Source organism: Ziziphus jujuba, chromosome 6, assembly GCF_031755915.1.
Source record: "Ziziphus jujuba cultivar Dongzao chromosome 6, ASM3175591v1".
Taxonomy (NCBI): domain Eukaryota; kingdom Viridiplantae; phylum Streptophyta; class Magnoliopsida; order Rosales; family Rhamnaceae; genus Ziziphus; species Ziziphus jujuba.
In genome coordinates, this window is record NC_083384.1 from 4,618,449 (window position 1) to 4,643,492 (window position 25,044).

A 25,044-nucleotide genomic window follows, 5' to 3' on the forward strand; every position below is an offset into this window, starting at 1 on the left:
AAAGATTGTTGGTGTAGAAAATCCAGCTGACATGTTGACCAAGTCCATTTTAACAGGAAAGCTTAGGCTCTGCATGAGCCTAACTAAAGTGTTGAAAAACTGATGAATTGGCAGCATGGCAAGGAAGTAAGATGAGGTGAAGAATTGTGATGATGTGACACTTCTTTCATTGTATTCAGTACTGAAGTCTTTTCATTAGTATTGCTGACTTCGAGACAAATTTGGTGCTTAAATGTAATAACTGAAGTGGCATGTGGCTAGCGTATAGGTTTATATCTATATATATATATATATATATGCACTATGCAGGGAGGTGTGTGCGTGAGAGCTGGGATTAGCTATGCATTCTTTTTTGTGAGAGTTGTCTTAAAAGAATGATCCTCCATTTAGCTTTTGCAATGAAATGCCATTGATAAGTTGTTTTAAGCTTGAATCTATATTTCCTCTTAAAGATTAATAAATCTGAACTTTCTTACTGCCTGGTGGATGCAAGCTTTTACCTTGACAATTGAATCACGTTAAAAAGTTGTATTTTATTCTTCTTCTTGCTCTTTCATCTTATTTTTCTTCTGTGAATCTTTTTTTTTTTTTTTTTTTTTACTGGTTAAATTATTTGAATGGTTATTTTAGTTGTTAAATTTTTCACAGAAATTTGTTTAGGAATTGAGGTGCTTTCGAAAAATTATCTTATTATTTTCAGAATCAGCTTTTGAATTTTAAAAGCCAAAAATATATGATGAGATTAATGAAATGTTAATCTTACAAGTTACATCCAAATAGAAAAAGAGCTACGGGGAGAGAGAGAGAGAGAGAGAGAGAGAGAGAGAGAGAGAGAGAGAGAGAGAGAATTTTTTTTATAAACAAAGGGCAAATAGATGTGCAAATTGATGGTTTATTTGCATGGAGTATAATGGGCAGCATACGTGCGGCAACATCAATCAATCAGAAAAAGAGAAATTGTCGAAATTTTGAAATAAAGAGATAGGAAGAGAAGAGATAGTGGATGGATTTGAGGACAGAGACTGAAATCTTGGAAGTTGGAATGGATGGCAAATGGAAAATGGCATGCATGATTTGGTTATTATATGTATAAGAAGTGTTTTAGAGGAGGAGGAATTTGGCCCATGCTGTTAGCCGTTTCCCAATTTCTCTATGTGTAAAGTTTATATGGATATCGTTGTTTTGTTGCATAAAGCTCGAATGTTTGGTACAATCTCCTGCGTCTTTTTCCTATCAAATACAAATTATCGCTTCTCCATCAATATTTTTTAACTTTAACTTCAAGTGCGTGGGTTTCTCTTTCACGTGACCTGCCCTGCCTCCGTTTTCAAACTCTAACATGACACTCATCCAACAATCTTGTCCATAGTTACAAATTGGAAAATTGATGTACATATTACTATTGAATATCGATCTTAAATAATTAATTATATATTTCATAAATATATATATATATATATATATATATATTATTTTATTATATTTTCATAAAAATTAACCCCTATGGTTTATATATATATATATAAAAGATATCTTTATAACAAATTAAAATATTAATATAACAATAAATAATAGGTACCAATCATTTTACGACAACTCTTAACATTTTATCCTTTATTTTTGTTCCGGGTTTAGTTTTTCGGCAACTGTAATGGTTTCTTTTATCTTTTCATGTTAAAAAGCAGATAATTTTAAATATGATGAAGTAAAATTTTATCTTTTTTTTTTAACTTAAATAAAATATAACACGGATATCTATTTAATATATATTTACAGATTTATCTCTTCCTCAAGCAGAATACAATAAAAAGAAAAAAAATAAATAAATAAACAATCTAAAGAAAAATAAAATAAAGAAAGGGGAGTAGTAAAAATCAATAATTTAATTTAATGTGAAAGAAGTATTGTGGTTGAGACGTTGGCATCTGATGTTAATGAGGTTCTCAATTGTCTCTCTCTCACGTGTTGGAGTTAGTGAGTTTGTCAGAACCGATGGAGAGAAAAAGTTCGATGATCTGAAACAAAAAGACGTCCAACTTTTTACACGCCATATTTAACCACTGTACATGTATCTGCATCATCTTCATATTGTTTTTGTATCGTATCTTGGAAGATTAAAAATAAAGAACGAAAGTTTAAAATTGAAAAAGAAAGGAAGAAAGAAACGAGGAGGCTGGGCTAGGCAGAGGCAGAGAGGCAGAGGGCTACTTTATATTTATGTCCTCGTGGAATGTGCTTCTTTTGGTTCGCTGCCAGTTCTCTGTCTTGTGTCCATCCCCACACACAGATATAGAACAATATATATGAGACAACACCGGGTGTGGATGTGGGGGAGGATAGGAGTCAAACAAGGCCAAATACTTAATACCATAAACGTAAAAAGACAAAGAGAAAAATAAAAACTTATTAATATTACCTATATTATTAAATAATCACATCACGCAGAAAAAAGTAGAATGCAGTTGAAAGCAAAATGTCAAACACTAGGTTTCATTTTTCGGGAACTGAAATTTGACAGCTCTCTTTCTCCTCCTCGGTCCCAACGCTGGCTAGCTAGCTGCGGCTTCCTCTTGTTTTTCATTTTTCATTTTTTTTCATTTTTCATTTTTTTTTTTCCCATTTTCAATTTTCCATTTTCCATTTTCCTAACCCCACCCCCAGCAACAACGTGCTCTATATATGTCTATGTTATCGTCTTATTCTTAAATTATTAATCGAACATGACAAATATTTCAACCAAAGTCGACAGTACGTTTTAGATTCGTAACTAATTAATGGGACGACGAGTGATCGATTTGCTATACTTTTTAACGCCACCATCTATATATTTCTTTGCCCTTAACGGTACATTTAATAATAACAAACCCTATATTGAAAAATAATGTAATATGTAGTTGGCAGAATATTAATTTACCTTTACCATGTCAATCTTATGTAAAATGCAACGGAATCGCTCGTCCTTTTTCTTCTTCCGAAGAAAAAGCACTGTTGTTATTGTATTAATTACCAGTTTTTCTGTTTTCTAATATAATTCTTTAATCATCAAATCAATATCTGTAATATGACTTAATTTTAAATGCTTAGTCTAAAAAAAAAGAAAGAAAAAAAATTTTTTTAAAAACCATAAATTTGGATTTGATGAGATATTGTGCTAAAATCCTCATTTCCAATTTATTTAAAAAAAAGTTCTGCAAATTATATGTTTATCCCTGTTAAATTTGAAATAGGTTAGATTGACAATATTAAAAGTGTTTGGACGCAAAAAGTTCAGATTTTTTTTTTTTTTGACAAATAAATAAATAAATAAAAGTAGAGATAATGCTAGAACAATAAATCTTATTTGTAGTTTTTGGTAATATAAAGCTTGTATAGGAATCAGATGGATGCATGAAGAGATGATAATTGTTCTATATATATATATATATATATAATTATTCGTAAAAAAAAAAAAACATTTTTCTGTTTGGAGAATACTAATAATAATAATAATAATGATAATAAAAAGAGGGTCATTAAATTATCAATCCACATTATTAAATTTAATTAGATGTTAAAAGGGGAGAGGGGGGTTTATTTCCCTGGTGGGAGGCGGAGTTTGCATAGTAATGACCGTTAACAAGTGGGAAAGAGAGTGAAAACGTCAAACACGCAACGACGAGATGGAGAGAGCCACAGACCAACACGCCCCATCACTCCCAATCCGCCCGCTGTTCCCCTTCCTCTTCCCCAGCCCCTTGCTTTATTAATAATTATAGGGTAATATTTGATGAGCTTCAATCCTAGCTAATCAGCAACACCCTCTCTCTATCTCTCTCATTCCCACTTTTTGAGCTCGAAAAGTAGCACTCTGTAGTAGCAGCTTCTCGATCGGATGTGAAAAAGGCCAGATGCATCCAAATTAAAAAAGGCATTAGCAATAGCTTAGGCCTAGTTATATTATATTTACTATATTGTAATACAATATTCATCTAAAGACATGGGGCATGGGAGGTCGTGTTTTTTAATTGAAACTCTCGAGCGAGCAAGAGACTTATAGGAATCCTCAAGCCACTGTCCCCATTCTCATACCGTTTTCTGCTTGGAACCCCTCCCTTCCAGTCCCAGCCCCATTCCCTGCTCATCCATCACATAAACCTTCAACTTGATTCGTTTTATTCTTCTTCCAAATGCAAATGCAAATGCAAAATGCTATCCACCCTACTAATTAACTAGCGAGCCAGAGCAGTCAGCAAAGCAGAGCAGTGATTTTTTTTTTTTTTTAATTTTTATTTTGAATTACAACTACTCCATCCATATATATCGGCCCAGCTGGTAGCTTCTGGGTAAATTTGGAAATTGAAGATGGTGAGGAAGAGGATGGCCTCGGAGATGGAAGTCCAGGTCCCCACTGCAGCCACAGCCACAGCCACAGCGTCGCCAATTACTGATTATGTGAGGTTTTCGCGGCGCACTGGCACTGTTGCCACTCCCAACACCAATAGCAGTAGCAGCACCACCATGTCAATGATGGGTTTCTGTTTTCCAACAGCAACAGCAGCAGCCGCCACTAACATAAACATAAACATGTCAATGCCTAATAATTCTAATTATACAAACAACAACAACAACCCGACCACCACCAGGGTGCCGACGCAGCTAATTTCCAACTACTCCACTATGCCAATGCTACCATCTTCCGCCAATTTGACCGTGCTGACGTCAGGTGCGGGGTCTGGGGTTTTATCTTCTTCTCCTTGTCCTGCTGCCAACTCCACTAGTCCAAGTCCTCCTCCTCATATCATCGACCCCTCCCACCCACTTCATTATCACCTCCATCAAGTTCATCAGGGATCTCAACCTCAGCCTCAGGCCCCTGCCGTTTGTGGGTTCTCGGGTCTTCCTTTGTTCCCACCTGAAACCACCACCAACAGCAGCGATCTTCCTATTGCAATTTCTGCTTCTTCAGGTGGTTGCGGCACTAGGGTTTCGCCCATGGAGGACACTTGTTCCTCTTCTTCGTCTTCAGCCACCGCTTGGATCGACGGCATCATTAAGGACCTCATTCACAGCTCTACCGACGTCTCTATTCCCCAGCTCATCCACAACGTGAGGGAGATTATTTATCCTTGTAATCCTAACCTCGCCGCCCTCCTCGAGTACAGGCTCCGTTCCATATCGGAAACGACGTTCACCTCCCCCTCCTCCGACATCAGGAAAAGAAAGGAAGCTCCTGCTCCTCCTCTCTCAGTGCAGCAGCAGCAGTATCAGCATCAGCATCTACAGCAACAGGTACAACAAGGGCCTAACGGGCTCAATAAGGTTATTAATCTAGATTCCACGGTAAACAACTTCGCTATTTTCCCTCCGCCGCCGGATTCTTGTTGTGCTGCCTCCGCTTCCCATGCCGCCACGCATGCCATCATGAACAACAACAACAACAACAGCAACAATAATAATAATAATAATCAAGACTTATACTTGCACTGGGGACTAACAGTTCCAGTGCTGCCCCCACCTCCATCATCCTTAACTCCTAGCAACGAACAACACCATCATCATCATCATCACCATCAGTCTTTAGATCTGGTACAGCAGCAGCAGCAGCCCCAAGATCCGCAACAAGAAAACTCTTCCCCACCTGAAGAGGCAGAAGCAGAAGCAGAAGCAACAGCTACTGCAACTGTAGCACCACCGCCTTCTCCAGCAAATGCAAATGCAGCAATATTGAGAGAAAGCAGGAAGGAAGAGATGCGTCAGCAAAAGAGAGACGAACAAGGCTTACATCTGCTGACCCTTCTTCTGCAGTGCGCGGAAGCAGTCTCCGCCGATAATTTTGAGGAAGCCAACAAGATGCTTCTGGAGATTGCGGAACTGTCCACCCCATTCGGGACATCCGCCCAACGAGTGGCTGCATATTTCTCCGAGGCAATGTCCGCCAGGCTCGTCAGCTCCTGCCTGGGGATTTACGCGGCTCTCTCACCTTCCTCCGTTCCCATTACCCACATCCAGAAGATGGCTTCCGCCTTCCAGGTGTTCAACGGAATCAGCCCCTTCGTCAAGTTCTCCCACTTCACTGCCAACCAGGCCATCCAGGAGGCCTTCGAGAGGGAGGAGAGAGTCCATATCATCGATCTGGATATCATGCAAGGCCTCCAATGGCCCGGTCTCTTTCACATCCTCGCTTCCAGGCCAGGGGGCCCTCCGTTCGTCCGCCTCACCGGCCTCGGCACCTCCGTCGACGCCCTTGAGGCCACTGGCAAGCGTCTCTCCGATTTCGCCGACAAGTTGGGCCTCCCCTTCGAGTTCCTCCCCGTCGCCGACAAGGTTGGCAATTTGGATCCCGACAGGCTCAACGTCAGCAAGAGGGAGGCTGTTGCCGTCCATTGGCTGCAGCATTCTCTTTACGATGTCACTGGCTCCGATACCAATACGCTGTGGCTTTTGCAGAGGTACTAATTCATTTTTATTAAACTTCTTTCTCGCTCTCGCTGTCTCTCTCTCTCTCTCTCTCTCTATATATATATATATATATATATATATGCACTATTTATACCAATGCTTAGTTATAAACTTTTAAAAGCTGCCTATTGCCTCCGAATAATTAATCAAACTCGGTCGCCCACCCCACCTCATCTCTTGATAATTATATGACCTTCACTTCAGTTGATAAAACTCCTCTTATTTTCATGCAATTAATTACTAGCTAGCGCAGGAGCGAGGGATTGAATTATATATATATATATATATATTATATAAGTTTCGCTATAACATATATAAAGAGCATATATGCATGCCAGTTATGATCAGTTCTTATGTTATTTTATATATTAATATATATACGAATTCATGAAGCAAAATGCTATAATTCTCTTTCTTTTTGTTCATCAGCAAATGACAAAACATGTTAACATAGATATATATATATATATATATATAGACGGAGGACAATAGGAGTTGTACGACTATCGAATTATGTATAGATCATTTTTTTTTAATAAATAAACTAAAAATATACACTGAAACTGGAAGTGTTAGAAAAGTAGTATTTAGTTTATAATATTGGAAGTTATTAAGTTATGAGTTATATGGATGATGGAGGATCAGATTGGCACCCAAGGTGGTGACGGTAGTGGAGCAGGACTTGAGCCACGCGGGGTCATTCTTGGGAAGGTTCGTGGAGGCCATACACTACTACTCAGCACTGTTCGACTCTCTTGGGGCGAGCTACGGAGAGGAGAGCGAGGAGAGGCATGTGGTGGAGCAGCAGCTTCTGTCGAGGGAGATACGGAATGTGCTGGCAGTAGGAGGTCCTTCGAGAAGTGGAGATGTCAAGTTCCACAACTGGAGGGAAAAGTTCCAGCAGTGCGGCTTCAGGGGCATCTCTTTAGCTGGTAATGCCGCCACTCAGGCCACGCTGCTTCTCGGGATGTTCCCTTCCGAGGGTTACACCTTGGTGGAGGACAGTGGCACCCTCAAGCTTGGTTGGAAAGATCTTTGCTTGCTCACTGCTTCTGCTTGGAGACCACCACCATCACCCTTTCATACTACTACTGCAATCACTACTCCCACTCCTACTGCTACTCTTTATTAACTCTCTCTCTCTCTCTCTCTCTCTCATCATTTACTCCCCTTATATCGTTTTTCCTTTATAATTTTATTTATTCATTTTGTGGCCGGGAACAAACACTATGCATCTCCTCATTCAAGCTTATTTCGGCTTTTTCAGCCTCGTGCAAAACTACGACACTTCCTCTGTATTTTTATTTTCAGTATATCAAACTAAATTAAGGGATTTATATGTGTTAAATTTAAACACATGTTTCTGAGACTTGGCATATAATATACATCAACTACAAGATAACTATTGTCTATTAATTTGCTATATATAATCATAATACTAGTCTATCCAACATTTTGAAAATATAAAAATGAATAATATTATGGAAATTAAAATGATTCGTGGAATTAATATATGTAAATTTTTACTAAAATAGTTCTTCTATTATATTAATCAATTGATGTGAGATTAAAAACTTATAAAAACAATTAATCTAAATTTTCATAATATATATTTTATAGAAAAAGAAAAAACAGATATGGGAATTCTATTTGTAAGGATAGTATAGTTATTTTGAATTACGCTTTTCCATATATAACAGTAACTTGGTACAGGCTCTGCTAAACAGTAAAAAGCTCTACTGCATGTAGCAGAAGATGATCTGAAACTATAAAAAAGAGATTCCAGGACAGCATAGATCCAGACATGGCCCTCATGGGCCTTTTGGTCGCTTGGCGTTGGGACACTGACGGACTTGTCCTTTCTAGTGAGTCTGTGATGTCTAAACGTGAACATACTTTGTTTTCTGCTACGATACAATGCATTTCCCCAAGTGTCTGATCCATCAATTATATTGGAGTTTCAACCGAAATAGTCACAAGTTCATAACTTTAATCCAAATATCGTATTTTAATATCTATCACTAGTTACTCTTAACCCAACGCTTGAATCTTGAAATGAATTAAAGAATACGCAAAAGAAAAACAATATAACATGCTGAAGTTCCAAATCTGTATGTATTTCTTCATTTTCATTTCATAATACTGCCTTCCTTTTCTCCACAAGCGTTCTTTCTTTTTTTTCTTTTTTTTTTTCTTTTTCTCCTTTTTTTTTTTGTGTGTGTCTATAGATTCCGAACTCCGAACATAAAACACCAGTGCCATGAAAACCCAGGAATCCGATAAGCCACAGCCTAATCCAATGCCAATTCAATTGACTCATTAAGAAAAACTACAATTAAATTGATACAAATGTGAAGTATAAAATCAAATAAAAATACAACCCAAAAAGACAATAGCTTCTTTGAAGGGCATACAGGACCATTAGCTTTCTCAGCAGTCATTATATCATGAATGGCAATTGAATCTCTTCAAGTAAAAACAAAAACAAAAAAACTCTCACCTTCCTGTGCACAGAATTATTTTGCATGCTTCTTCTGCAACCAAACTAAGAGGCCAAAAAGCTCCTCATACCACTTTCAGGATTTTGTTTCATCAATTCGCATTTAATCCTCTAATACTCATGACTGGAACTTTAGCAGCCATCAGGGAACTCAATCCCTTGAGCTCTTCCAGAAAGTGGATAAATTTTTTGTAGTCCTTATATTTACCAAAAAATTAGAATTTACTGTGTCAAATTCGGCATGGTTATCAATTCCCCAAAACTCACTCAATATCCTTTGGAAGCTCTGACGAGCAATTCTCATCAACTTGAAAGTGAATATCCACATTAACACTAACCGAGCTCCCCATTCTTCCAAGAATAGCTAGCAGGTTTCTAAGCAGGGGCATCAGCTTATCATGAATTTATGTTACAGTCACTTAAGAACTGATCTTCTCGTCCCATAAACTTCTTCCAGTAATTCCTGTATTTCGCAATTCCCAACTCAAGCCAAGGTTTCATATTTCCATTATAGTGCAAAACTGCAGCATTTGTAATTGCTTGTAAATCAAGCCCATAGTCATGACCTAGACCACACAGACTCCAAGCCTCATCAAGTGAGAAAATCAAATCCTGAAAGGTAAGCAAGCTTGCACGCAATACAACAGCTTCACTTACATCCTCTTGCATGCTCAGCTATTCATGTTTATCAAGGAAAATAGGTCAGAAAATTCAAAGAGCATCATATACATATGGTAGATTTAGCAATCACGGTTAAATGGAAAATTAAGGATCTATTTTAAATGAAACTATTCTTGTGCCAACATAGGCATTGAAAAATTTCGTAAATCCTTGTCTGTTTTAAAAGAAAGGGTAGAACAATCCTTGTCTGTTTTAAAAGTTAATTCAAAAGAATTGTCAAACTGCTTACTTTAAAGCATAGCTGCACTAATTAGATATTTAAGGATTCTTCAATATTACTCACCTCATTTACCAGCCTTTGGTAAGTTTTAGTCAGATCAAGCTCTCTCCACCTGTCCAGATCGAGTACATTCAATCCAGACATCCAAGCACAAGAATTAACATTGAAACTACTCTCACCCAGATATCTTTTCAGCAGACTCAACTTCACCGAACACTGTTGCACAGCACCATTAACTTTCCCTTCCATGTTAAGGCTCCAAAGTTCTGACAAATCCTGCTGGACAACAACATCATCATCCAGAACCACAACTTTCTTCAACTTCTGAAAAATTTTAGGCAGAAGGTAGTGTGTATGAGAAAAAATAGATAAATATTCTGTTCTAATGTGGGTTGTAGGTGGACCATCATTGCTATGGAAGGAAACACGAAATTCTACAGGCAATGATAGATATAAGTCGTGGTTCTCTAGATTTAGATCTTCGATGTTTAACACTTGAACTGTTGCTTCTTTGTAAGTATTTCTGAAGAACCATAGTTTCATCGCAAAGTAATTCTGTCCATTAGTTAGCACATGGAAAACCAGATTTGCACTTTCCTGAAACATTGTCATAATGAAAATCAGTGACAAAGGGATTAAAAGTACAGAAGCAAAATTAAAAGCCCAAAACACATTGAAAAATGTGAACGTACTCTGGCATGCATTACAGTAGAGTTAATAACCACTGATGATGCAAGCACATTATTGGAGAATATGACATAGTGGTACAATGTCGGATCCATGTATTTCTCAGTGAGAGAGATCTCCACATCAGGGACAGGAGATTTAAAATATTCCACTGTCAGTCTCATAGACAGGCAATGGAGACTCTTTGGCATGGTCTGGACAGCAAGTTGGTATAAGAAGGCACTTTGTTTCATGTGGAAGTTAGCTTCATCCTCAGTCATATCAAAAATTTGTCTCAGCTTCTTGTCAACATTATTACAATCCACAGAGAATGATTTAGCTCGGGCTATTGCAGCTTCAATCCTCTGTAGTTTCTTCCCAGTCCTGATTAAACAATTAACCATGCTTAGCTACTTGAGCAGAATTATATGAGGTTTATTATAGCATATAACGTAGTGCAGCAATAAATGACTACCATAGTGAAAGTTTTCATACTCTCTGTCAACAGTCATAATTAGTACCGACACTGACTGCAGAAGTGTATTGCTATGCTTAGAATAGATTAGTTGCCATGCTCATTCATCCAACTCACCTAGATAAGGATTCAAGTAATTTTTTCTAAATTAAATATTGTTTGCCATGTGTTACTAATGTAAATTAGATGAATAAGTACCCCAAAAAAAAAGAGAGTGGGGTGTATAAGAGAGTTATTAAAATTTGTGACCGAGCACAGAAAAAAAAACAATTTGACTTAGAGTAATGAAGTTAATTAGAGTGAGGTAAGGCCAAAATACTAGCACAATAAGCAGAAATAGAAAGGCTCTGGTGATGACTAAAATTGTGGAAAATTTTATTAACATAAACTCTTTCATAAGCCAACCTATTTTAATCAAATATAAGCTAGTTGAATTCATTTGAGACTATAATACAACTCCACAAGGGGATGCAAGAAGGAAAAGTAACTATCTTTTAAAGGTGTTGCAGCAGCATTACAAAAGCTTCAGATCTCAAATGCCAGTAATAGAGGCAGGAAAGAAAAGAAAAGCAAAGAAATTTAAAAATAAATAAATAAATAAACAGAATTGCCTATCCCGCTTACAGTCACGTGACCAACAAAAACTCTTTGGTGTTATAAATCTTAAATGAATGTAATAAAAAACCAAGTAAAACATTAAAGAAAGACAGCAGCATGATGTACCTAATAATAATCATGCATAGAAGTACAATTCACCACTCACCAGCTACATTACATAAATCTGATAATGAACTCACCCAACAAATGTAAAAGTCAATTTTTAGTATGCTGGATGCCACAGCAAATTAGTAATAGGAAAATCATATCAAAGTTTACATGACTTACCGTGGTGGCAGATCAGCATCTGTGGTACTTTCACTAAAAATACGCTCCAATTCCTGAATATTTTGCTTCAACTCTCGAGACAACTTTTCCTGTGCTGGAAGTTTTGCAATACTAGGATAATATGCTCTTGCTACAAATAGTTGGTCCTTCAGCTTTTTTACCATAGAATCCTTAATATCTTCTCTATGTACATGACGCCAGAGGCAGTAGCTCCCATATTTCAGCTCACATTCTTTTCCAGCTTCATCAACAGTGCTAAGTATAGTATTCTGTCACAAAACTTCAGATTAGTCAAAGAATCCACATGAACACCAACAAACAGTTAGCGTTACAAATTTTTCAGCCAAAGCCTGATTTATGCATACAATTGTAACAGAGGACGACTGTTGAACTTCCTGATGTGGCACCGAAAATCCTGTATTTAAAGAAGAAAATTCAAGCTGGTATCTTTTATGTTTAAGAGGAATTCTAAGAAGCTCAGAAAAATTGAGTATAAACCAAACCTCTCTTTGATTCATTATTGTGCACAGAATCCACACTGATTGTCCCATTTTTAGGTTCACGAGAAGAATTCTTAAACACATCCTGGCACATAGATTTAAGACAATGTAAACAGAAGGTCAATTGTGGTTTCAAATGGCTGTACTAAATTTTAAATCATTAATCTTATATGCCAGCCCTCATTGAAAAGATAATCCCTATGATTAAAATGACGATTCATCTCTTGTCACTGCCAGATGATCATCAAAGTTAGGGAATGTGCATTTTATTACCAAATAAATAGGAAAAAATGAACAAATGCTGTGATTACACCCATGGACTGTTGGTGCCAATCAACAAAACAAAGTGCCACAAGAATCATTCGTATCCTACACATCTAGTTTGTACATATAATGAAAAGTAAACATTTGCACCATGCTACAATGCCTCTTAATTATTTCCATTTCTTTTCTTTTTTTTTTTTCCTCAATTAATAAAGGACAAGAATAATGAAACAACCACACACACACACACACACACACACAAGGAAAAAAAGTAAAAAATAAAAACAAACAAAAAAGCAAACAAAACAATTAAAAAAAAAAAAAAGGACAATACACTATTTTTATAGTCCAGAGCATTAAAATGAAGCACAAAATATAAATACGAACTGAATCTTCTTTTCATTATAAAAATCTTAAAACACATTATCATCTTCTTACCTTTCTTGTAACAAGAAACACAAGTAACACAAGAATAATCGACAGCAAACGAGACAAAATGACAAAAGCTGGGAATATTTGGAACCTACAAGTTCCACAAACATCATATTCAACAAAATTATCACAAGACTCTAAGTTTGCGATACAATGAGGAAAATAGAACTGATACTGTTTCCCAAACACATTTGTCTCACTGCAAGCAATGACATAACTTAGAAGATAGACCAAAGACACAAGTTGATGGCAGGACAAAAGACCTAATCAGAAATACCATCAAAACAAGGAGACCAAAGAGAATAAAGCAACAACTGTTTAATTGGAAGATGTTAGATGCTAATGTCCAAGATGGTGGAGCAGGGGAGAACTAGAAATTTTCCTCTCTTTTGAATGGGTAAATAAATTTTTTTCATATTTGTTGACTGTAGCATCCATTGATCCCCTCATTGAACAACAGGAAAACTACACAAAAGAATATACTAGCACCATTCACACAAAACTACCAAAATTTGTGAGTCCTTCTTAAGATGAAACATTCGGTGGAGCAACTTGGAATCAAATCCATTTTTATTTTGAAGTTCCATGTGCCATGGACAATCTTTCAACAATGGCCGTATCATCTTAATTTGAGTTTAAGAAGCAAAGTTTATCAAATTACTAGACAAGTAGTAATTTTTTTTCGTTTCACTAGGTTAACTGGTTTTATCGTTGTATAAATACCAGCCATTAAATAAAAAGTATGATTAAAAAAATGCTTTTAAAGAAATTAAGATAAGTCAGGGCTCAAATTGGAAGAAAAATTATTAGAAAGTGGGTAGCAGACGAGAAAAAAAGAGCAACCAAATTATCAACATACAGGAAATGCTACGCCACCCAATTCATCATCATCTAAGCAGCATGTTTTTCTGGTAAACTAATATTTGGAACTGTCAAAAATCTACAGACTTCATATGAGACCTGTCCCTAACTGTTATGGATTGCAAATTATATCTGTATGGCTACCAACATTTATCATCTTGGTCCATATTGACCAAAGATCTTCATGTCTAAACAATTTTCCCCAATCCAGCCAATATTTTTTCAAACATCTTGGAATGGATATGTATTTCCAAATAAAAGATGCTACTTAAAAAAATACAGTTTGGCACCTAATGAAGGAGGCAATGCAGAAGCATCAAAAAGTTTAGTTTTCACATTGTATCATCACCGACTACAAGATGCCAATACTTTTGATTGGGCTCCATGATGGCATCAACCAACTTTTGTGTTCGTAATTATTTTGAACTCGGTTCTCAATGTGTAGCTATATAGCAGATATGGGAATGGACAAATTAATCAATATTAACGTTAACTAGATAAAGCATCAAGCAAATAAATAGGAACGTGCACTAGAATGTTTTGACAGGAAAAAAAGAAGTTAAAAAAGTAGTTAGGCATCAGAGCGTTATGCAATGAACCTTTGAAAGAGTCGGCCCCAATCTTCTTATAAGGGCATTAACATGGCCTGATTGATCCCCCCCCTGCATATTTATAATAGAAAAAAGCATCAGTTTTTTGTTTTTTTTAGCGCTAGTGTTTCTGAAGGACAGAAAAAAAAAAAAAAAAAAAAAAAAAAAGGGCAAAGGGATTTCTTTCGCTTTGTGGGACGAATTAAGAAGTTGCAAAATTCATAAACTTAATGAGATCTAGCAGTGAAATTCGCAAACAAATTGCAGTGCATTGCATTAATACCTCAGAGTTATTGGAAGAATCATTGATGCCGAGTTTATCATATCCTCGAAACGCATTCTGGAACACATAAAAAAACAGAAGGTAAAAAGAGGGAAGAAGATGAAGGTAGGAAAGCAGAAAAGTAAAATATAGTTGAGAGAAATCATGGCTTACCGAGGAGGAAGCTTGTTGTTCGGAAGCATATCCTGCAGAACAAGAGAAGGGAAGCGGAGAGAGAGAGAGAGAGAGAGATCTGATGTGAGTGATGGAAGAGAAGAGAGAGAAGTAGAGAAAATTGAATGTGTGGGATCTGAGAAGGTAATAGAAGAAGACAGAGACAGATCTGAATGAGAGTACCAGGAGAGTGAAAGCCGTTGTGAAGACCTCCGAGCAAGAAGACGAGTGGAACCAACATTGAAAGTATGACCAGCCCCAGGACTCCAATTACCAGCCCTCTCCATCTCTTCTTCGATGAATAACCACCACCACCACCACCTCCACCACCACCACCACCGCTCTTCATCAATGCCAAATTTCTCCTTTCTCTCTCCCTCTCTTTGAATTAATTGAATTAATAATTTTTTTCCTTTAAACAAAAAAAAAAAAAAAAAAAAAAAAAAAAAAAACCTTATTATTTAGTTGTCATTGTAATTGGATTAACGACAACCAACCCATAAACGATGGTGAAATGAAAATAGATTTTGTACTTCTTTGTGAATTAGGAATTAGTAGCAGTCGAATCTAAAGTGGGAATGAACGAATCACAATCAGCCTATTATGAATCTTCTATCCGACCAACTGCAATTGCGTTCCATCACACGGCACGAGCAGTTGTAATTCTTACGCACAAACTCAATAACCACACCAACAACATCAAGATGAAAAAAAGAAACAGAGATTGAACGCGGTACGTTACCATTACCACCGGTTTCACAGCTCTTTGGCTGAGATCCACTACATCTACCTCACATGTGTACTTACACGCCTTCTATTCCCTATATCATTACACAATTCACAATTTCCCTTTTTTTGTTCTTTATCTAAAATAACCAAAAATAATTATTTCTTATTTGTAAAAGGCTTTTTAGTTCATTTTCTTTTACGGGACTTTTTCCTTTTTTTTTTTTTTTTTAAACGAATATTTTTCTATGTCATTTTACCCTTTCTTTTTTCCTTTTTTTTTTTTTCTTACTTACATTTCATTTTATTTGTGCCAAATAATCTTTATTTATATGCAATGCTTTTTTTATTACTATATTATTCTATACTTTTGATTTTTTTCCACGGAAAATGATAATTACTTTATTGAATAGGAGGATAAAGTATTCAATATATACTTTATTCTTTATTCTGTGGGAAATATATTGCTTAAAAAAATTAGTGATAAATCCAAATACATGTAAAAAAAAGGTTCGGAATTTTATAATTTTCTCTTTTTGAATTATATATATATATATATATATATATATTTTTTTTTTCTCTTTTTCAGTTAATATATGGATGCTTATTAATATTGTACGGCAAGGGACGCAATAATATGTTATATATATTAATAATGAACGGTAAACTAAGCATTCCCGTGGACAACAAATTTGTTATTAGCGATAAATAAAAAGAATTTTAAAATTAATGAAACTTAATAAAGTTTAACAATATATATACCTTTCGTTTGGCAAATTTAGCCATATTGTATTTCATGGGTGTATATATATTATACATACAAATTTTGCTATAAAACCATGTATCCCCTGCTATGACATGGGCATCTAAAATTAAGCAACTTGTCGAAAAAAATCTCCAACAACATATATTAGACAGATATATTTAAAGGTTTAAATGAGTTTAAATCATGTTCACTTATGATTATTTTTTGGTAAAAGCTTCCATTGATATGACCACTTATGGTAGCTCCTAACTTCGAACTTAAAACGTTATTGAAAAACTCATTTAGCTTTTCTAATATTTCATCAAACTTATATAGTTAATTAAAAAAATATTTTTAAATCTCTTCTCATAGAATAACGATAATCTATAGTTTTGTTCACCTAATAAATGTATATGATAATTTCAAAAAAAAAAAAAAAGGAGGATACATATGATATTTTAATTTATAAATGCATATGATAATTTATTTCAAAAAAAAAAAAAAAAAAGAACATATGCTAATTAATGAGCAAACTTTTATATATAAATTTTTTTTTAAAAGATACATATGATAATTTATTTCAAAAAAAAAAAAGAACATATGCTAATTAATGAGCAAGCTTTTATATATAATTTTTTGTTTATTGTCTTCTAAATTATCTTACAATTTTATAATGAACGGGACAACCCAAACTGTAAGATGACAATTGAATTTAAAACTAATACTTAGGTCATATTTGGTTGGATTAATGGTTATTCTTAAAGAACAAAAATTAATAATTTATAGAAACAAAAAAGATGGAATAGGATAATTATTCCTATTCTTTAGTTTGGCAACGATAATGGAAAAAGGTGCAAAAAAATATGACGGAAAAAAGGTCAAAACAATTTGAAAGCGAGAAAAAATAAAAATTAAATAACATGTTAGGGAATACAGAGATTTCTAAAAAGAATAATAATTTATTATTTTAATAAATTAGGATTCTATAGGAATACAATTTCAAAATTTTAACCAAATTAAAGAATATTAAAAATTTTAAAAATATATATTATATTCAATATTTAATCCATAAATTAAACATATGGACGCGACAATCTTAGATACTCATATTGGTCATTATAAATTGGTTATAGTTTTATTGTTTATATATACTATTTTTTTTCTTTTCTTTTTTTTTTTTTTCTTTTTTTGGCTTATATGTCCGATTCTGGTTTCTCTTTGTTTCATTAATTCATATAATTGTTATTGTTTCGATTGATTAGCTATTCGTTGCAGAACTATTAATTAATTGGTAGAAAATTATAATATGCAGTCACAATATATCTATAAAACATATATAAGGTCTAAATATAAAAGGTAAAGTATGTATATAGAGGATATATGCATGTTAGCTGGGGTATGCGAACTTTCTATCTGGGTTCTGGTAACATTAATTTCTTATATATAATGACAACAAACAGATAGAAAAGTGCATGCATGCATGCATATATCTATATATATGCACTTAGAAGGTAACAATAATATTTTTTTTTTCTGTTTGAAGAAAAGAAAAATGGTAATTAGAAAGGAATAAAAAAAAAAAAAAAAAGGAAAAAGAAAAAGAAAAAGAAAAAGGAAAAAAGAAATAAACATGGGGAAATAAAATTCCTACTAGAATTGCTACTACTTGGGTTCAACTTTTGCCGAAAGGGTGTATCCACCGCTGTAATCGAAGGCATTATTAGTACTGTCATTGACATCCTTTTTTGGTAAAGCATCATTATTATATGGATGTCTAAGAGCCCCTTTTGAAGATCCAAAGTCTGTTGCAGAAGATGAGGCTGATGTTGAGTTTGTATTCATTCCATCGTTCTGTAAAATGATTTCAATTGCTTTTACAACGTCGCTCATAGTTGGTCGATCAGCAGCTGATTCTTCAACACACTGCATGGCCAACTCCAAGAACCTTCCAAACCCAATAAGATGAAGTGCTGTGGTGTTTCTAATGGCTGGATCCATTAGTTCTCTCATTCCATAGTGCTCTTCATCATTCTTATCCATTGCCATTCGAACCTCCCGGACAATATACTTTCCTTTCTCAATCGGTTGCTTTGCCGTTATCAGTTCCAGCATAACTACTCCAAAGCTGTACACATCGCTTTTCTCAGTCAGCTGTTGAGTCATATAGTACTCAGGATCCAAATAACCCTGCATATGTATAATAATAAATATACATTACTTTCTTCTCCAATATTCCATCGATCTTTGCATGAGAAAAACAAGGGGAAGGGAAAAAAGTTTTTATACATATATATATATATATATATATAGCATCCTAATTAGTTAAGACAGATATGCTGCACTAGCAGCTAGTTCTACTTACCAATGTACCCTTAACCTGAGTTGAAACGTGGCCTTTCGAACTGTCAGAGACAAGCTTAGACAAGCCAAAATCTGCAACCTTTGCTGCTAAATTCTCATCTAATAGAATATTGGTCGACTTGACATCCCTGTGAATTATAGGTGGATTTGCAAGCTCATGTAAATAAGCCAGTCCTCTTGCTGAGCCAAGAGCAATACGAAGTCTCCTCTTCCAATCAAGATGAATCCCAGATTTCCCTATTTACAGCACAAATAATTTCTCACTGATTGTAAAAATAAGAGGTCTATATATATATATATACATATATAAATATATGCTACTAGACATATCAGTATGACATAGTCAGCTCTAGGATGTGATGTATTGAAAATATGTATGCTTGATGTATATATATGTATATGCATAGTTGCTGAAGCTTTTGGGATAAAATAATTGGTAACTTAATTACATGATGTACAAGATGAATATTTGAACTGCATACAATTGAAACTGAAAATAATAATAATAAGCAAGAGAGATATATAATACTTAAAACTATTAAGTTTCAAAAAAGTGCTTCTAACCAGCTAATTAAGCACTAGTTGCCCCTAAAAAAGTTGTAAACAAGTGTTGCCAGAAATCTGCCACTTGACTAGATGGAATAAACAGAAATTAATTACCTGACAGGCTTTCCCTAAGCGTTCCATTAGGCATAAATTCATAAACCAGCATCTGTTCTCCTTGCTCAAAACAAAATCCCACAAGGCCGACAAGATTTTTGTGATGAACACGGGAAAGCAACTCAATTTCAGTCTTGAACTCTAGCCCACCCTGCATTGATCCTTGCTGAGCTCTTTTGATTGCGATTACTTGTCCATCAGAGAGGATACCCCTGTAAACCTAGAGAATGCGAAGTAATCACAAAGGAGAAACTTGCAGCAACTTGCCAGACATATATAAAAGTAGACAACAGGCTTGAAATTTTACCTTGCCATAGCCACCAGATCCAATTTCATTACTTTCAGAGAAATTATTGGTGCACTTTCTGAGTTCATCATATGAGAACCATCTTGCTCCCTTTAGTTGTGGTGCACCTCCACTATCTTTTCCACTTTGTGCCCAGGAAGCTGGAAAACATAGAAGCTTATATATCAAGCTATCTCAGCTAGTTCCTAATAATTTAATCATGCACCTCCTTGACATGGGGATGTTGAAACATTAAAGTAAATCTTTAGCAATAAAAATGATTATAAGAATTACATATATTATTACCAAACGGTTTGCTCATTCCAATGGCCTTTTCTGCACGTTTCTTTTGCCGAATGGCATATACAACTACTACCACAAGGCCCAAAACCAGAAAGGTACAGCCAATTGCAATCCCAGCAACTACACCAGAGCTTATTGAAACCCCTTTATGTTCTGTTAAAACAATTTTTCGTCGCTGTTTCTTGTCAGTTCAATCATTTAAAGCTCATTGATTCTACTTATAACTAAGATTTTGATTTAATTACCTTGGAAAACATAAGGAGATGCAATGAAATAATATGGTCCAAACTCTTCTGGTGGCTTGTAAGTTTGATTACTCAATTCAAACCCAATCCTCAGAATCTCTGACCTATTAAAATACTTTCCTGTAGACGGAAAGAGAGCTAGATGCACCTGAAGATAGTCATCTTCATTGAACAAGGGGTCTTGAAGAGACACTGAACCAGGAGTAAGGTCTAGTTTCGTCCACAGGCTCATTTCCAGGGAATGGAAAATATTAACATTGGTCAGTTCCCTGAACGAGGGTGCTCTAAAATACAAAGTCCCTTCATAAGGATACGCGCAATCACAACTCTGAGGGCTGAGCTTCTGTTCCGCGGGGCATGATTTACTTCCACAATTAGCCAAGCTGGTAGAATATGGCTTTTTAGATTGTTGCTGAAGTTGGCAGAAATTAGTATTTGAGATACCGGTGGTGCACACAGGATTTCCTACAAGTCTAGAAATGAAACTGATGAATAAGAATGTGATCAGAAGAAATAACAAACTCATTTTCTTTTTTTTCTTTTTTCTTTTTTTTCTCATGAACTCTCACATTAATGTATTTTTGTATTCTGAACCAACTGTTACTGAGGAAATCTGGTTGTTTTGCAAATCAACAAGCTGCAGCTGTGGCCCAACGCTGGTACCCATGCTCAATGTTTCGTTGAAAGCATTATTTCTCAGTTTCCTGTCAAGCATTAAAGGTACATAGATTGATGTTTCCTTAATTTGCATTGAACTTAATGCAGACTTCAGTGCTAATATCAAACTTACACTTGCTCTATCTGTGGAAAGCTGAAAAGCTTTTCTGGTACAGGCCCTTGTAGTGATCCAAACTCCATAACCCTGGGTGCCAAAGTGGTGCAAAGAACTTGAGTATATGGTTATAAAATTGTTGGAAAAGTTTCAGCAATTCCCTTTTAGGACTCAGATAGAAATTACAGGTGAAATAATTATGTAACCTCCAAATGACTTACAAAGTGGTGAGTGATGGTAAGGTTGAGAACCAAAGCGGAGCTTCAGATGGTGTAAATGAGTTATTACTCAGGTCCCTGAAGACATAGTCCGGATTAATGAGTACAAGAAAAGTATGTTACACATGAAACTGCAAATAGAAACTGCATGGAATCTACTTACACATAATCAAGGTTAACCATTCCACGCAAGTCCGGTATAGGGCCCGACAATTTATTGTAGGCCAAGTTTCTGAGACAGCAGAAAAGTATGCAAAAATTAGTAAGGAACAAGACTTTCTAATAGAAAGAAATAGGAAATAGAAGTGTGCATGCTTGGTAAATTAATACCCACAATTCATTGATATTTGTAAGGTTGTTGAGATTTGATGGGACTCTTCCTTCCAGAGAATTTCTATCAAGTCGACTGTTTCCAATCAGAACAGTTTAACTCCCATGAATTCCAAGAAGTACATCATTCTTTGAAAAAAAGTGTAATCTCAAAAGACAAATTACAAGAAAACCAAAGATGAAATGAAGGTATTTTTTACTCACAGAACTTCAAGTGTCCGAACAAGTCCTATTGTTGATGGAATAGTCCCAGTAAATTGATTTCCATCAAATAATCTGCCAGTGAAGAATGATAATTCAGTTATATGAACAAACAAATAGAAACTATACTGACGGAGGTGTATCAACTTACATATGTATTAATACCATCTCAGGGCTAAAAAGTTCAGGTGGAATGGGACCTGAAAGCTTGTTCTTGTTGAAATGGCTGCAATTTCACAAAGTTTAAATAATATTGTGAAACATTAATTGGTCTTATTCCCTACTAAAATGGGAAGTTTCAAACACATCTTTCACTTTATAGATGGGATAGGAAACTGTAAAATACTCACAAATGTTTGGCCTTGAGAAGTTGGTTCAATCCAGAGCTGTTAGGGCTTGAAATAGGGAGAGGTCCAGTAAGCTGATTGTCTGCCAGGTCCAGCCAGTAGAGATTGGAGAGATTTCCCAAAGAAGGGGGTATTCTACCGGTGAAGTTATTTGAGTTCAAAGCTCTGAGGACAGAGAGTGTAAATAAATTCAGAAAGAGAGAAGGAAAAAAAAAAGAAATCTCATTCTTTGAACTAATGCTGTAAATTAGCCTTATTTTTATCAAGGAAATTCTTACAAGAAGGACAGTTCCTTAAGATTTCCCAGCTGCTCTGGAATACTACCACTGAAGCTACAGCCGGCTAGGATTCTAGATGGAAAATGAACACTCAGCACATATTCAAGAGTAATAGATAGAAACTGTCCAAATTACTTGATTATTAGTTCTTACAAAATATTCAACTTTTGCAGATCCCCTAAACGTGGAGAGAGAGAACCTGTAAGATCTTGGTTAAATGACAAGTCCCTGCAGTAACTTCAAAACTTTAATGAACAGAACAGGTAATGCTATCTAAGATCAAACTGTATCAAACACTGCAACCAAAATCTTTTTCTCTAATTTGTAATTTGCCGCAATAAATAAGTGGTAATTTCACTCAAAAAATAAGAATTCAACTCACAAGGATCTCAATTCAGTAAGCCCCCCAATGTCACCCTCTAGTTTCCCTTTTAGACTCATGGTGGACAATCCCCTGCAAGTAAATGTGTATATACGATCATGATGAGATCCCAGTCAAATTTTAATTAGAAACCAATAACCATCAAAGATTTATATAATGTCAATCACATAAATTAATAATGCATGCTCACAATGCAGTCACTCTAGAATTGTTGCACGTGACTCCCTCCCAGTGTGTTCCACAGGGATCGTCTGATTTTTTCCAGCTTGGTGGTACATTTTCCCAATTTTCTTTCAAAGATCGGAGCACTGCAGCTGCACCAAGACATTTTGGACCAAAAAAATTGTTTTTTTTTTTAAAAAAAAAAAAAAAAAAAAGAACACTTTTAATTAGGTTGAAATAAAGCTTGTAAAGAGACATATGTTGGATTCATCATATATCTCATATGCTAGTCCTCAGAATGTTCTAATGTTCTTCACGAGTAAAGCGGGTAAAAAAAATATAAGTAATGATTTCACGCCTGACCTGTGACAAGAGGATGAATGTTTAACTTCCTAAATTCCTGAATAAGAAAGAGAGTCGTTTGATAGAGAGAAGTTTTTTAATAAGGTCTATTTGTAATGCTGTAAACCAAAGTAGCTAGTCATTTTCCTTTACTATGATGTTGTCACTCCTTTCCCTTACATTATAAAACCTCACAAATTAATTAGTCTCTTCAATAACTTTTGCAACCACAAACAAAGTTAATTGTCTTCGGAAAATACATTTTTCTTGGCCGGCACAACATAATCCAATAAAATATCTATAATAAAGAGAATTCAAGAAATCTCGACCTTTCTAAAACAAATTTAAAAAAAAAAAAAAAAAAAAAAAGGCCAAAATCTCGACAATAACGGAAGAAGGAAGTTGAGTAGCGGAAACATAAATTTGTATAGTCGAGAATTTTGGAATGAATTTTGCAATTATATCACAGATTCAGAAGGAGGTTTGAGAATGGAACTGGAGTCGCGAAAGGACATTCAAGTACAATAAATTGAAGCTGAGCAGCTAAGCAGAACAGTAAGTGACGAATTGAATTACATCCATCATCATTAGTTAACAAGCAGAAATGTGAAGAATATAAATGTAAGTCATCGATGACATAAACAATGTATTAATCTAGAAGTAGTAATTTTGTTAATGGAACTAAACTAGTAGCAGCTTGGCAGTCAGCAAAAGCAGTAGCCCCTAGCCTTATAACAAATTATATATTTGTCTAATCAAAGTTATACAATTAATCTAACCTCGATCTCTGATCATGTTGTATATCAAAGGAGAAATATTGAATGAAGATCAAATGAACTATATATATATATATATATATATATAGAATTACCGTCGTTGAAGTCAGTGAAAGAGGAGATGACACGAAATCCTGCTAAGAAGAAAGCCAGAAAGAAGAGCGGCCGGACAGAAGCCATAGCCGCCGCAGTTTCCCAGTTGAGCTAATATATGAAGAAGAGGTTATAGTTTTTACTTTCTGGTGGAACTAGTATTAATTAAGGAATGCATGCATGGGGTTGGGCATGGAAATGGAAATGAGCTTGGGTACCATGGCTGAGGAAGAACATGCTATGTTAATGAATATCTGAGTTCTGAATTTCAGAGGGTCAAAGGCCAGGGTTTGAGAACTGAGACCGAGTCCAGATTCGCCCACTCTTTCTTTCAAACATAAGAATGGTAATAACAATAATAATAATATTAAAAAAACAAAAAACAAAAAAAAAAAAGGGCAAAGGGTATAAAGCCAAAGGACAAAAAAAAAAAAACAAAAAAAAAAGGGGCTTGGTAAGACCTTTTCGTGTAGATTTAAATGATTTTTGCTTGTCTTGGAAGCCAATTAAGCATTCCCACTTCCACCACCGAAGCCACTACCAACAGAAAGCCATCATAGTCAGAGTTTGGTTGTAATTTCCTCTTCAAGACTAATAATACCATACTGCCTGTGCTTTCTTCTTTCATGTTCTCCCACTGCCATGTCTCCATCATTATTATTAATTGTAAATTAAAAATAGTTTTATTTTTTTAAAAAAATAATATATAAATATATAAATATATATATATATATATATATATATATATATATATAAAGACGTTTTACCGTTTCCTCCGCCCGCCTGCCCTCGGAAAATACATGATGACGAATTATAATTAGGAGGTATGACCCAAAAGTACCCTCCATATTCTTTGGCTTTGGCTTGGC

At 35.2% G+C, this 25,044-nt stretch overlaps 3 protein-coding genes across 6 annotated transcripts; 1 reads left to right on the plus strand and 2 right to left on the minus strand.

Annotated features, from left to right (window-relative positions):
- Positions 1 to 3,543: 3,543 nt before the first annotated feature.
- LOC107431223 (protein SCARECROW 2) lies at positions 3,544 to 7,840 on the plus strand. The gene is made up of 2 exons (XM_016042110.4): positions 3,544 to 6,428; positions 7,084 to 7,840. Exons 1-2 carry the CDS (start codon positions 4,342 to 4,344, stop codon positions 7,568 to 7,570), a joined length of 2,574 nt encoding a protein of 857 aa, XP_015897596.3. The 5' UTR covers positions 3,544 to 4,341; the 3' UTR covers positions 7,571 to 7,840.
- An 873-nt stretch (positions 7,841 to 8,713) lies between these two features.
- On the minus strand, positions 8,714 to 15,781 carry LOC107431220 (probable galacturonosyltransferase 7). The gene is made up of 11 exons (XM_016042107.4): positions 15,482 to 15,781; positions 15,132 to 15,360; positions 14,949 to 14,980; positions 14,796 to 14,852; positions 14,522 to 14,584; positions 12,369 to 12,450; positions 12,231 to 12,280; positions 11,866 to 12,134; positions 10,532 to 10,889; positions 9,903 to 10,436; positions 8,714 to 9,613 (listed from the first exon to the last, which is right to left on the minus strand). Exons 2-11 carry the CDS (start codon positions 15,295 to 15,297, stop codon positions 9,335 to 9,337), a joined length of 1,890 nt encoding a protein of 629 aa, XP_015897593.3. The 5' UTR covers positions 15,298 to 15,360; positions 15,482 to 15,781; the 3' UTR covers positions 8,714 to 9,334.
- A 2,099-nt stretch (positions 15,782 to 17,880) lies between these two features.
- LOC107431222 (leucine-rich repeat receptor protein kinase HPCA1) lies at positions 17,881 to 25,038 on the minus strand. Of its 4 annotated transcripts, XM_016042109.4 has the most exons (21): positions 24,943 to 24,961; positions 24,637 to 24,812; positions 24,178 to 24,503; positions 22,993 to 23,116; positions 22,803 to 22,874; positions 22,574 to 22,648; positions 22,421 to 22,492; positions 22,146 to 22,307; positions 21,947 to 22,021; positions 21,799 to 21,870; positions 21,599 to 21,670; positions 21,428 to 21,496; positions 21,268 to 21,342; positions 21,065 to 21,136; positions 20,844 to 20,978; positions 20,275 to 20,747; positions 20,033 to 20,182; positions 19,748 to 19,887; positions 19,441 to 19,660; positions 18,782 to 19,017; positions 17,881 to 18,606 (listed from the first exon to the last, which is right to left on the minus strand). In XM_016042109.4, exons 3-21 carry the CDS (start codon positions 24,260 to 24,262, stop codon positions 18,082 to 18,084), a joined length of 2,904 nt encoding a protein of 967 aa, XP_015897595.1. In that variant the 5' UTR covers positions 24,263 to 24,503; positions 24,637 to 24,812; positions 24,943 to 24,961; the 3' UTR covers positions 17,881 to 18,081. The 4 variants fall into 4 exon arrangements, with proteins under 4 accessions (XP_015897595.1, XP_060674374.1, XP_048319930.2 ...); XM_060818391.1 differs by lacking the exon at positions 24,178 to 24,503 and having other exon boundaries at positions 21,599 to 21,658; positions 24,637 to 24,712; positions 24,943 to 25,038; XM_048463973.2 differs by lacking the exon at positions 24,178 to 24,503 and having other exon boundaries at positions 24,637 to 24,712; positions 24,943 to 25,038.
- Between the last annotated feature and the right edge of the window lie 6 nt (positions 25,039 to 25,044).

Bases quoted from the DNA above. Each gene is read 5' to 3' on its own strand.
- LOC107431220 (XM_016042107.4), bottom strand. From the start codon at position 15,297: ATGAAGAGCGGTGGTGGTGGTGGTGGAGGTGGTGGTGGTGGTGGTTAT. The intron at 12,281-12,368 runs GTTTGGTTTATA...CTTTAAATACAG, and splicing joins CAATAATGAATCAAAGAGAG to GATTTTCGGTGCCACATCAG. The intron at 10,437-10,531 runs GTACGTTCACAT...ACAATGTTTCAG, and splicing joins CTACTGTAATGCATGCCAGA to GAAAGTGCAAATCTGGTTTT.
- LOC107431222 (XM_048463973.2), bottom strand. From the start codon at position 25,023: ATGGAGGGTACTTTTGGGTCATACCTCCTAATTATAATTCGTCATCAT. The intron at 22,875-22,992 runs GTGAGCATGCAT...ATTTACTTGCAG, and splicing joins AATTCTAGAGTGACTGCATT to GGGATTGTCCACCATGAGTC. The intron at 21,343-21,427 runs GTAAGTAGATTC...CTATGTCTTCAG, and splicing joins ATGGTTAACCTTGATTATGT to GGACCTGAGTAATAACTCAT.
- LOC107431223 (XM_016042110.4), top strand. From the start codon at position 4,342: ATGGTGAGGAAGAGGATGGCCTCGGAGATGGAAGTCCAGGTCCCCACT. The intron at 6,429-7,083 runs GTACTAATTCAT...ATGGAGGATCAG, and splicing joins ACGCTGTGGCTTTTGCAGAG to ATTGGCACCCAAGGTGGTGA.